At 40.3% G+C, this 13103-nt stretch overlaps 1 protein-coding gene across 1 annotated transcript in view; it reads right to left on the bottom strand.

Moving 5' to 3' along the window:
• The window catches only part of ABCD2 (ATP binding cassette subfamily D member 2), a 47262-nt gene that overhangs the window by 21551 nt on the left and 12608 nt on the right, over positions 1-13103 (bottom strand). The window contains exons 5-6 of the mRNA XM_030479332.1: positions 12041-12135; positions 10545-10690 (exon numbers count right to left, since the gene is read on the bottom strand). Coding sequence (XP_030335192.1) covers positions 10545-10690; positions 12041-12135 — 241 coding nt within the window. The remainder of the gene's footprint in view (positions 1-10544; positions 10691-12040; positions 12136-13103) is intronic.

The raw sequence follows: 13103 nt of genomic DNA, 5'->3' as shown, positions 1-13103 counted from the left end.
AAATGAGCAGGGAAGTTTCCCTCTTTTAGAAAGATCCCGAATTATTGATGGTTTTGCAGATGAGAAGTGACTCCTTACTTCACAGGGAAGAGGAAGTGCAGACAGTGAAACCTCTAGAGCAGAGGCTGCTTTTGCTCTGGGTGTCTGTAATGCTTAGTTGTCCATGGCATAGTTCTTTTCCCATGCACTGGCATATGAATGTGCAAGTAATACTAGAACAATAATGTGTCTCCAGCGAAACAGCCTGCCAACAAGTGAGAAGTCACATACTGCACTGACTTCCCTCCCTGATCCTCTGTGAAACACTGCATTACACAGGACAGAACATGACAGTGCAGAACACAGAGGCACACCATGTATATGGATACCTGGAATACTATTATAGCCATTTTACAAGCGTTATAGGTACCTGGAGTCGCCACAAGGGAGCTGTAGTAATCTCTAGCAGAAACTAAAATTGATAGGGTATAATTAATGCAAAACATTAGGCAGATAAACAAGCCTGGAAAACTCTTTCCTCTTGGGAAAGGCATACTCCCATCTAAACTAGGCTAGTGCACACATGCTGAACTGCAGAAAATATTCACCTGCTACAGGCTCCCACGAGACCATCATATAATTAATGACTCAAGAACAAAGAACTGAAAATCTCGTGTTCTGGGGACTACTCAGCATTATTTGCAGAAGAGACTCATCTCACCTAAAAGCTACTTATCTGAGTCTGAGTTAGTCACCTGAGACTCTCTTTGGAGTCCTGTAGTAAACTGGTACCTCTGGTAGGTCTCATGTGTCTTAGACATTTGTCCTAGGACACAGGATGAACAGCTGCAGTGATCTGAACTGGAAGACTATTGTGTATTGAGGAGTTAGGGATCCACAGAACAGTTGACCTGAGTGGGCATGGGCCTGTGCTATACTTTGCTGTACTGTGTTGCGCTGTGCTGCACATGTAACTTGGCCTTCATGCCAGTGCTCTGCTGCACTTATCACTTGGCCACAGAATAAATTTTGCCAGCTAATCATAACGGAGGAGCCTGCAAGCAGCTCCTACTTGGCGCCAGCAATTACACCACCTGTGTGTCCTTGTCTTTATCTTGAAGTGAAACAGCATGTTCTCATGCTAACATCCTTTGTTTGACAGTGGAAATGATAAATGGAACTGTTTACTGCTAAGAAAATCCTACCGGAGTGCTAAAGACCATAATGCCAACGAACCTTAGTACAGATGGGATCAAGTGCAGCCTGCCATGCTCTGACTAGAGGTCTGTCTGATGGTGCACAGTGCTGGGTTCCTAGCATCTGGTGAGACAGAAGTGCGACAAAGATGATGAAGGGACTGGAGCATTTCTCCTATAAGGGAAGGCTGGGAGAGCTGGGGCTGTTTAGCCTGGAGAAGAGAAGGCTCGGGGGATCTCACCAATGTATATAAACATTGGAACGAAGGGTGTAAAGAAGACAGAGCCAGGCCTTTTTCAGTGGTGCCCAGAGGCAATGGGCACAAACTGAAACACGGGAGGTTCCCTCTTAACATCAGGAAACAGTTTTTCACTGTGAGAGTGATCAAGCATTGAGACAAGTTGCCCAGAAAGGCTGTGGAGTCTCAGTTCTTGGAGATACTCAAAAGTTGTCTGGACATGGTCCTGGGCAAACAGCTCTAGGTGGCCTTGCTTGAGCACAGGGATTGGACCAGATGATCTCCAGAGGTTTCTTCCAACCTCAGCCATTCTGTGATTTTGTGATTATCTATGCTATCAACTTATTCCTTATCTCTAATAAAAGGAATTTTAATTAATGCATTACACAGTTTGAATACCTTTTGTACTGGCATCAACAAAGATGTCTAACTTTTAACTGCCTAAATGAACAAAGACAAATCAGTGTATGACCAAAGACCTTTGGTGTATGAGTCGATGGTTTATTGCTTTAACTCGTTGTGTGATGATGGAACGCTTGTATAAAAAAAATGGCTAATAGTCTCTCTGGAACGTGAGCAGTTACTAGTGAATACTGCATTGTCTCCAAGAAATGCAGAGCAGCATCACCACACTGAATAAAACTTAACACTTTCCTTTGAAACCATAGTGAATTGGAGAAGGGAGGCAAACACAGGACTATACCCTAAGAAATATGTCTGAGTGAGCAGACCATGGAGAGGCTGGGAGAGGGCTGAAGGTCCAGTTCACCTTGGAGCTGGGACACGGTTCTGGAGCCCAGGACAACGGGGCAGGCAAAAGGCAGAGCCTATAGTCCATGGGAAGGACTATTACCTTCTCGTCAAGAGAGAAGTGTTGTCTATGCCTGCTATTTGGACATTTAAAAGCATAGGGCACTGTAATAAGAGTTTCTGATTGAAAACTCTATTAAGAAGGAGGAGAAAGGACTTCTTCCTAGAGAAGATCGTACAGTTCTAATAAGAAGTTATTAGAAGTTTGAGCTGTCCTCCTCTCACAAAAAGCCAGCACCCTTTCAGTCTGTTCATATCAAGCTTTTTATGCCAGGCAGGTTTCGTAGTTTACTTTTCCTAGTGTTATGTAGCCATGTTGTTTCTCATAATTTGATACAAAGCTTCTGAAGCATGCTCTCCCAGGTAAAACATTACTGAAATAGTAAACATTTGCCATTCTGTCCATCTGTCAAAGATCCTTTGTTGCACAGTTGCAATGTACGGCATTAAGCTGGGGGTAATCGCCCAAGCTGGACACAGTAATGGCACTTCTCTGCAGAAACGAAGTCATGTAAACACAACCACCAGATTACTCCCTAACATGCAAGTTTGTCCATATCACTGTTAAGTTACACAGTGGTCTCAGTTGACCTGTAGGTGAATTTGTTCCCTTGGCACTGCTATCAAAACTAAATTTTAAAGGCAAGTGAGCTGTTAGTCTCAGCAAAATGAACTCAGAACAGATTAACTGCTTTGCTGGATGCATCCTATAAATACCAGCCACATACTCAGTTCTTATAATCTATTTAGTGACTTCACATTTATAAATGTTTGGCAAGCTTAACCTGACAATGTATTTAAAAAAAACAACTTCAAAGCCTACTTTTACCACCTTTTAAATGAAGTTCCATAAATAGTCTGGCACATACATGCATGCCTGGGAAGGTGGTACAGGCAACATGTAATTATTGACACTGAGTAAGAACTTTTGATATTCAAAATCCTATCAAAAGAAGCAAGTAGGGGGTGGAGGCATTGCAAGCTCATGCTGGCAAGAACATGGTGTCCAAAATGTTATGAAATATAGGGCAGCTGATTGCCAGAGATCCTAGGAGAATTATTGCTGCAACTGGGCATCCTCACAGACAAAAGTTTAGCTCTTGAGGAAAACATCTTAAAGGAATGTAAATGAAGGAATTCGTGCAGGAGCTGAAGCAAGATTTACATGCTTAGTACAGAAGCATTACTCAAAATAGGAAGGATGCTGCTTTGATTACAAGAATGGATTTCACTTTTTAATGGCATACACATCAAGGTATTTAATCAGAAATGCAGCTGATAGCACTTCACATTATACCTCTGTGTATCTTGGTAGGAATGCACTGAGTTACTGAGTGGGCGTTAATCCTCTGAATGATCAAGTTCTTATGTGGATCCCAAATAAAAGGGACTTGGCTTGCACCAAGAGAAGTGACCACATTGTGCTTTAAGTGAGACATCTTCATGAGTCTGGAGAATGACACCTCTCCATCCATCTATACAGAAGGTGATAATAGAACCTGCTTCAACTGAAAAGGCCACCAGTAAGCAAGAGGTGATACTGAAATCTCTGTACCAAATCAAGCTTGGACTTCCCTGGTGATTCAAACCTTGTCAACAAGGGTCTTCATTTGTATCAAGTATGGTACTAGCTTCTGTGCTTCAGACAACTGCCTTCTAGGAAAAGCACTAGTCTCCATATGGAGTAAAAACTGAGTATGCATTAACACATTTCAAATTCCTCACCCACGTTTAGACATCATGGTATCTCCAATAGCCACAACTTGCTCCAGACATGCCATGAGTCTGAAGGGACTGAAGGACCAAAACCCCAGAGCATGCTGAAGCTCTTCACAAACATGAGTTTAGCTGTAGCCTTTCAAATTGGCACTGGATTTATGTAAATACATTTTAAATCTAAACTAAACCCCAATGCAGCAAGCTGAGTAAAGCCTTCAGTCTGGGATTTCTGCAACACTTTGCCTAATAACAGTAAAGATTTGTAAGCTGTGCTTTAATTAGCTGACTCTTCTGTCTGGCCAGTAAGGAAGGCACCTTGCATGGCTTGAAAGGCAGCAGCAGCTAATCCATAAAGCCATTTTCCGTCTCTGACTATGAGCGTAGGTGAATCTTCTTCACAATGTGCTACCAAGAGGTCCTGTCATTACCTGTGATCAGTCAGCACACAGACCTAGTTAAAAACCTTCAAACCTTAGAGCTGCAAGGGAGCCTTCAGTGGAAACAGAGGGGTCTCTCAGTGATCCTGGCAGGCAAAGCTTTAGCTAACCTACAGGGCAGCAAGACAAGAACTTTTCTGTTCTAGGTGAGACAAGACAGGCCTTCCCTCAGTCAGGAAGGAGAAGTGCAAGGATTTCTAGACAAGTCCCAGTAAGATGAATCAGGAAAAGCTGTGCCCTGGCTGAGGGGGTAGCCTAACAGCCCTCTCAGATGCTAGACCACACTTTTCAATGAACAGCAGAACACTGAGTTAACCTGTCTTGAATTGACTCCTTTAAAAAAAGAAAAATGAAGATACAAAGTAGCAGGCCATTTGTTAAAGCAAACATATATCAAAATAGTATGCATAATTGAAGCATGGTATGTCATATTTTGTGATAACACTGTCTACCACAGACCTTTATCTCACCTGTCAGATAAGTGGTGAACTTTGGAAATAAACATATTTAAAAGGAGCTTGATAACAGTAAGTATGACAGATAGATGCAGTGTGCAAGGGAGTAGATATCTATATAGCATGATATGAACTGTATGAACTGATGGCAAAGTACTGAAGGAAGAAGTCAATGTGGTGGTGTACTATCAGCAAAGTGCTGAAGGGTAGTGACAATGCTAGTGCGGTGTTGGCATGAGCAGAGTACAGTTTAACTCCAGCTGACCCAGTTAAAGGGATCATAGTTATAGACAGAGCAGTATGAGCTGACGAGAAATTAGGATCTGCAAAATAAATATATCATAGAGACATCTGTGCCAATTTAAATGGGATGAGGCAAAAGAACTCACACAGGCCTATTTGCATGGAACTTAATTTGGGCTACTTCTCTAACAGACCACAAGCTAAAGAGAAAGTAGTTTAGTACAGAAGAATCATACATATATACCTATTACACATGCACATACTTTCAGATACCCTGTATTACATATGAAAGTAACACAACAATTTTGCAAGATTAAATTGTTTAGGTAAGCAAGAATTCTCTTAGGAAACAACCATATTTTAATGACAGTGGCCACTACTAAATACCTCCATGCTCAAGACAACATTTGAATCACACTATAATCTTCAAAGTTTCACGTGTTTAAAACGTAAAAATTGTTTTCATCTTATCACTTTATTATTTATACCACTTAGAACCGAAATGTCCTTGCTTGGTTTCATCCACATAATGAATACCCTTGGACTACTTGAGACAAATAACTTCAGACATTTGGATTACCCAACAGAGTTAAGGAGAGGAACTATATCTTCGTAGCTGATGCAATTTTGTTTAGTAGCCAAGGATATTTTTAGAATAGAGAAGGAAAAACACCAGACAGGAAAAGACTTGTAAAGGAACCCCAGATAAAATACCAGAAACAAAGCCGATGTCTGCAAAACCAAAGAGCTTAGGTGGGCCAGATAAACCTTTAAACTGTTATGTTCCATACTGTCCTAGCATTAATAAGAAGGCAGCAAGATTTAGTTATATAAATCTTAAATGATGAAGAACAAACTTTTGGTGCTAGTGCAACTTTAGTTGCCTCCATTTTAGGGCATATAAGCCTGGTGTTGAAGGAAAGAAATATTAGGGATCTACTTGAATGAGCAATACAAAGAGAGAATACAGAATTGCACCATCACTACGACCACCGAGAAAGTGGTCAGGGTTGGTCTTCTATTAAAATGGCACACAGAATTACAGAGAAACTATGCATAAACTGGAGAAACACACCTCTCACAAAAATACCCAAATTACAGTAGAAGCAAGCTGGAGAGAAAAAACAGTAACAATGGACCAGGAGAAAGAAGTACAGTGGATTAAGAATTACTCCGAGCTCTATGAAAGTGAATCAGTGAATCAGTCCTCAAGAAAGACAGAAAGAATTCTGACAGACATTTCAGATTTGTGCTGTGCTAGGAAGACTGAAGAGTTGTGATAAAAGGTTCTGGAACCAACAGAGATTGCACGAGACATTCCTCCACAGCTGTCTGAAAATGATGAGTAATTTATATCAATAACCCAGTAGTGATTACAGCTTTACTGTAGTTTTATGGTGAAGAGACACTGAGGAGTATACCTGTCAAGGTAACCTGCAAGTATGTAGATATGCAATTCTGCTGGAGTTTACATCAAACAACAGACAACTAAGGAAATGAGAGCCAAAGTGCAGAATCTGTGTTTCCTTACAAATCAAGAAGCTGAGACTTTTAGTTGGAGAGCAAGAAAAGCTGAAGTAATTGTTAGAAGAAATTGTATGCTAGAGCTCATCAATTCCTCAGAGATGGAGTCTCCTCCCATGTTTAAGACCAACCAAGGAGGAACGGGACACAGTCTGGAAATACCAGGCTACCTTCAGATACACTCCTGATGCACTGTGAAAGGATTGACTGCTTCTTTAATTCCCTAAGTGCTACATATGCATCTTGTGGTCACATCTTTAGCATCACTACTCATGCTACTCACTATGCGGTTTTGTTATTCGTTATTTAAAATGATGTTTCTGAATTCTGATTTAAATCATGATTACTTACCAAGTAGAGCACCCACAAACATTTATTTTTTCATTCATGCCACCTTCTTGACCAGTTCATTAAAAGATGAACACAAAGAAGTGGTTAATGAATTTTACTTTGCAAAAGAGGGACGGAGAAGTAGAAGGGGCAAGAGCACAACACTCTGCGAGTCACTGAGGCTCCAATAAGACATGACAACTTGTTGAGCTGTGACCAGTTCCTAGCACTGATCCATCCTTGAAAGCAAACTGCTTCTGGCCCCAGCATGATGCTGGACTGTTTAAAGCCTCTTAAAGAACCCTCCTCTTTGGAGGCTGGCCTGCCAATGGCTGGCCTGTCACAGCCATCGGCAGAGCCACACTCTAGAGAAATCCCTGGGCTTCTCTCTCCCTGCTCCCCAAAGGGCAGTTTGTCCCATCAGCATCCACCAGAACTGTGACTGATTAAGGACAAATTCTGCATGGCCTGGCCCTATATAAGGGGGCAAAAATGAAATCTCACAATGATTCAAGTAAAATCTAAAAAAACCCCTAATATAATAATGCTAAGCAATCTAAAAAGATAAAAAGATAGATATGCTTAAGGCTCTGTTTTAAAGCCTACATACTGCCTACATACTGCTAAATAAAGCTAACTATAAAACATTTGCAGTGCTGATGAAATTTGGAGTATACAATGAGATAATTCACTTTTGATAAGTCATACTTTTGCGTGTAGCTTTTCAACTTGGCAAGGACACAGGATTTCCCACACATTTCTGGAATACTACGCTGGAACATTACAAACAGAGATGAAAAAAATAATCTTTTCAGTGAGCTCCCATTTACTGTGGAGTATTTTGTTACTTAGTAGTCACTGTTTTCTCCACCATTCACTATGTGCAGTTGAGGTTCCTACATTTGATTCAAAGAGGGCTGATACAGAATTCAATGCAGCCACAGGCATGCAGGAGTAAGCTCTTACCAGGCTCAGTGGTAACTGTGTCCACTCACGGAGAGCCACCTCCCATGTTCTTAGGCCAGAGACATAATGCATACACTTACTCACAGTGATGTCATTCAAACTGGCTGCTCTGATGGACATCCACCAGTTCAAGATCCTTCTGCTATACCACAGTTTTCACCTACCCACCAAACAAAAGAGTGAGGTGGGTTGAATCCAGGTGATATCGTCCTACCACCTCCCAGATCCTCTGAGTCCAGAATGTAAGTTTTCTCTAAAGTTATGTTGAAATACATATATGCTGAAAGGTAGGCAGGGCACTGCCTTTTCATCTGAAGTTTTAGAATTACGTCAAAAAAGAAACAAACAGAAGGTGATCCTGACCAAGCAGCAATTTGCACAGGGTTAATAAGCAAAATGGTTGCACAAGCAGGACCTTCCAAAACAAGCTACTTTCATTTCGGGACTTCAGAACAATTTACAAACCACTACAGAAATTCTAAATGTATTCTAGAGCCAGGGACAGACAAAAAACCCCAACTGAATGTGTAATGCATTTAGGCCATAAATAAATGAACTGTTAAAACACTCAGAAGTGGAACACAGGCAGAAAATAAAATGCCTGGACCACATAAGGCAATCTACACAGAAGTCCTAAAAATCCAGCAGATCTGTTATGAATCTGGTCCAGAAATACATAAAATTCAATTTCAAACTGGATCTCTTTCAAGTCACTCTTAGCGTCTCAGATATTCATCTAAGACTCTGTAAGCCAAAAGAACAAATACATTGGGCAAAAAAGCATCTCAGGATCCTCAAGGACATCCTAACAAACAAATCTGATTGATTGCTGTCCTATACCAGCGCTTTCAGGCGCATTCACCCACAAATCCCTACAAAAAGCAGTCCCACAGTCCCTTTCCAAATACAAGACACTTACGGTTGACAGGCCACACTTCTGAACTTACAGAACCCATGCAGACACAGCTAAACTGTCCCCAAAAGCAGACTTCAAAATCTTCAGCCACATTCAAGGTGTAGCAGTTTTGCAGAAGAGCTCTCTGTGTCACACTGTTGCCCCATTTACCCAGACTCTGCTCTGTTCCTTGGGAAGGGAATACTTCTGTATTGCCTTAAATACCCTCCAGGAGCACAGAGCTCACACAGAGCTGAGCCAAGGCAATGTATCTTAGTGGTCCCAAAGACATCACTGCAGCATCCTTTATCCTGGGAAAAGCTATGAGGATGGACTGCATATGAGTGATACTTTCAGGGTACACTGCAATGATGATATGCCAACCCCTATGTGGCTTTGGTCACAGAGGACTGCAAAGACACTGGCTGAATCTCAGACTCTGACCAAAAGATTTGAAATATTCCAAAGAAGAGGTTTGCTGGACAAACTCCCCCAGCACTGCAACATTAGGGGAAACAGCTAGCAAAGAACCATGTTTATGGAAATGAAAACTCAGCAGATGTGACTCAATCCCCCCAACAAGCATCCTGGCAAATCTGCCTGAATGCAATACAAGTCTGTTCGCTTTACCAGAATAAACGGACATAAGTAAAGAGGAAGGGCTGCAGGCAAGCCAGCCTCCAATGTTGAGCTGAGAAGGGGTTGGGATCACACAGAGGACAGAAGTGGCCGAAACTCAAGATTTTCTACAATAAAAGGATTCAGAATAGCTTTTGTTCTGCCTAAGAATAAAACTGATTCTAAGAATGTCCCGCACAATGGGAATTCTGAAATGCTCTTTTGAAAAACATTTAATAAAGTATTTTGCTCCAAATTCCTGAATGAAACTCTTGAGTAACTCAGAAAAATGACAATGACTAGCAATAAATTATACATATATTTGAAAAGATTATAGATAAATGTTCTCTATTACCTTCATCTGCAGCAAGGAAAATCTACTCCTCAGTTAGTATTTTCCATTCAGCTTAATAGCTTGTACTTTTTAAACAAGACTACAAACTGTACCATGAACATTTCTTTTGCCCATGGGATGCAATGAACTACAGAAAGCAATCAAAGATTGTCAGTGTTTGAATTTGCTTTTGCAAAACAACCTAGTTAGAAGTCTCTAAGGAGATACTCTAGAATCAATTGCACTAAATGATGTTCTGATATTCCTACAGCAGGTCAGAATACAAACGAAGCACAAAAAAGCCATACTTGCCTTAGTGAAAAGGGGACATATTATTACAATGGCAATTTGCAGATAATATTGAATTAGATTCTGGTCTTGTAGTGTAAAAATTGAAGTTCAGAAAATTATTTTGAATAATTTAACATTTAGGAACCAAAGCACTCTTACTTGTTTTGATCTTTGGTTTTAAAGTGAAGTCAGAATTAAGATCTATTAGCTCTGTTTACAATTTCTATTGCATTCTAGTCTGTCCCCATGGTCCCAATCATTCATGACTTCAGCCATCAGCGGAGCATAGGCTCCACCTCAAGTGCAAATGAGCCCTTTCCAATGACTGAAGATTTGCACCACCAACGAGAAGGATCTTTTTTTTTAACACCCTCTACCCCTCCACACACCTGAGGTTGTGCTTAACAGCTTTTAACTTGGGTGTACATATTACAGACGGAAAATGAGAGAAGCAGGGTCAAAATTCATGTAACTAGAAAAAAGGTATCACCTTGAGCAAAACACATACCTTTGTGGTATATAAAACATGTGCTGTGGCGGGGGTTTGTAGAGAACTCCTCCATACACAGGCCACAAACCACTTAAAATTCTGAAGAGTGAACTCTTTCCACAGCCATTGGGTCCAGTGATTAAAAGGTTCATCCCCTCCTCAACCTACAATAGCAATGAAAACACAAGGATGTCACTATGCTGTATATGTGGCACAAGACCCCTAGAGGGAGTTACATGAGCATTTGTATCAAATTATCAAATTCATTAATTACCTGAACATATTTATACAGCTATTCTGGAAACAGTGGCATTACATACAACATGTGGACTGAAATAATGAAAAGAATTTCACTATAATGTCTGAGTATTTCTATAAACTACAGTGATTATATCACAATGTCAATATACCACAGTCAGAATGAAATATTGTAATGCAGATTAGGTGCAAGGGTGTTAACAGGGTACAAAGCATGCTATGCCCATCAGTGCCATTAGTTTAAGCAACAGGAACCAAATCAAATTATTTGGAAAACTTACTCCACTTTGCCCTTTCCTGTTTAATTGTGAGTGTTATTTTGGCTGCAATGCACTTGTTTTTACTCATTTGAATATTACTCTGTATACATATGTGTGTATATTTATGCAAAATCACTATCTCATTGTCTATGCTCTACATAAATATATTGACTGCTATGTTTTCTGTTGGTTTTGTCCCTTGAGCAAAATGAATAAATATAACTGTGTCCTTGACCACAAAGTTGTAAGTTTACAAATCTGAAATCCTCCACTGAAGCCATTGCAAGTTTTGCTAGGACCCTGTCCTCCTGCTCGCTAATTCCTGTACCAACAGAGGGGGCAAGAGGAAAACTCTGCTTCAGCTAAATTAAGGGACCTGCTGGAATTACTCACGTTAGTGTTCTGGTAACTCCAACTCTTTTTTAAAAGAATAACATCTGCACTTATACATAAGATTAGGATATATATGGGAGTAATTCGGTAAAGGTGATCCATCAAAATTGTGAGCAGGTACTGAGTGGTATCTAGAATAGCTTTTTAAGAACAATGCAATTTTCACCAAGACAAGACTCCACAGTTAGGCTTGTGAACTATGCTGGCAACTATTAGTTAGTACTGCTCTTTGTGGTGATGATGCAAAACTATAGATTCATTTTTTTCACTGATGCTGTGAATTCAGACTTTTAAAGGAGCCTGTGTGAGTAAAGCATCCTAATTTCACTGAAGTTAAGAAAAGATGGATGCAGAATCCCATATGCACCTTTGAAAATCTCAGGTCAGTTTTCCCCTGGCCACAGCACCAGAAGTCCTCTCTTCTCTTTCTTTGAGCAGGATAAACTACATAAGTCTGCCTCTATTGAGCTACTATGCCTACCTTTCTGGACTTCCCCTTCTATCCATATGCTTCTCCAAGTACTTAACATAAGGTACATGAATTCTGGGTTGTTTATGTTAATGTGATGGCAACAATCAGAAGATTCCTGCATATCATCTTACTTTGAAGTTCAGTCTGGAAACCACCACATCGCCATTCGGAGTAATAATAGGAACATTTTCACAAATAATTCCATGATCAACATCAATAACTTGCCCTAGAAAAAAAAATTAAATTAGTTTGCGAAACCTTTCATTAAGCAACAATAAGTGACAGTCTCAGGTGCATGGCTGAGAAGTGTAACTCGGTGAGTTCCAAACCACTCTTTCATGTGCTCCAGGTTCCCCTAGTGGAAAATCTGGCTAATAAATCTCAGCTAGTCAGAAAGACACTGTCAGCAGTAGCCAAGAGCGTGCAATGAATCCTAAATTTGACCATACATATAATGCACAGTATGCCTCATACATATAAAATGCACTATAAAGACATGTTTATTCACATTCTACCTGTATTTACTGTATTTTGTTTCTAGTAGATGGTTAATATCAACCAGTAAAAAAGTTGAAAGAGAGCCTTAGCCACAGGCAGACCAGTTTACCTTCTCTTGAGGATTTAACTAAAAAATGGAATCTACTTTTACTACCAGCTCTCAGACTTGGAGCCCAGCTCAGTCTCCTCCAGCAACAAGAGCAAAGGAGAAAACATTTAATGGCTCGCTTCCATGTCTTTTTGAAGCCACAGACACTGTAAACATGTCTTGTAAGTATTTGCGGAAACCCATATAACATTTCACTGCAGTAGCTACACTTACTATTTGGATTTCTGGCAAATTTAAAGGTACACTCTCAAGCAGACATTTGGATACTCTGTAACACAAGGACTTTGAAATAAATTCTCCTGGAACAGCAAAAATAAATGAAGCCAACTCTTTGCCTGTTAATGGGCTCCTCTAAGAGACCCAAACAGCCGGGCTTCTAGACGAGTATCAGAAATTACCTTTACAGACAAGATGCAAAGGAAAGAGATTTCTCTTTGTATTAGAAGGCTGCTTCTTTTATAACTTAGATTAATCTGAACAATGAAAATGGAGTTAAGGAAAAGTTGAGTTTATTACAAAAGGATCTGGTAGCATTTCCTTCAGTTAAGGTTAGTTTTACATTTTCCATTAAGAGGCTCTTTGTTCAA

This window comes from Strigops habroptila, chromosome 3 (assembly GCF_004027225.2).
Source record: "Strigops habroptila isolate Jane chromosome 3, bStrHab1.2.pri, whole genome shotgun sequence".
In the NCBI taxonomy this organism is placed as follows: Eukaryota; Metazoa; Chordata; class Aves; order Psittaciformes; family Psittacidae; genus Strigops; species Strigops habroptila.
Note: the sequence above shows the minus strand (reverse complement) of the source record. Positions and strands in the feature narration are given on the sequence as shown.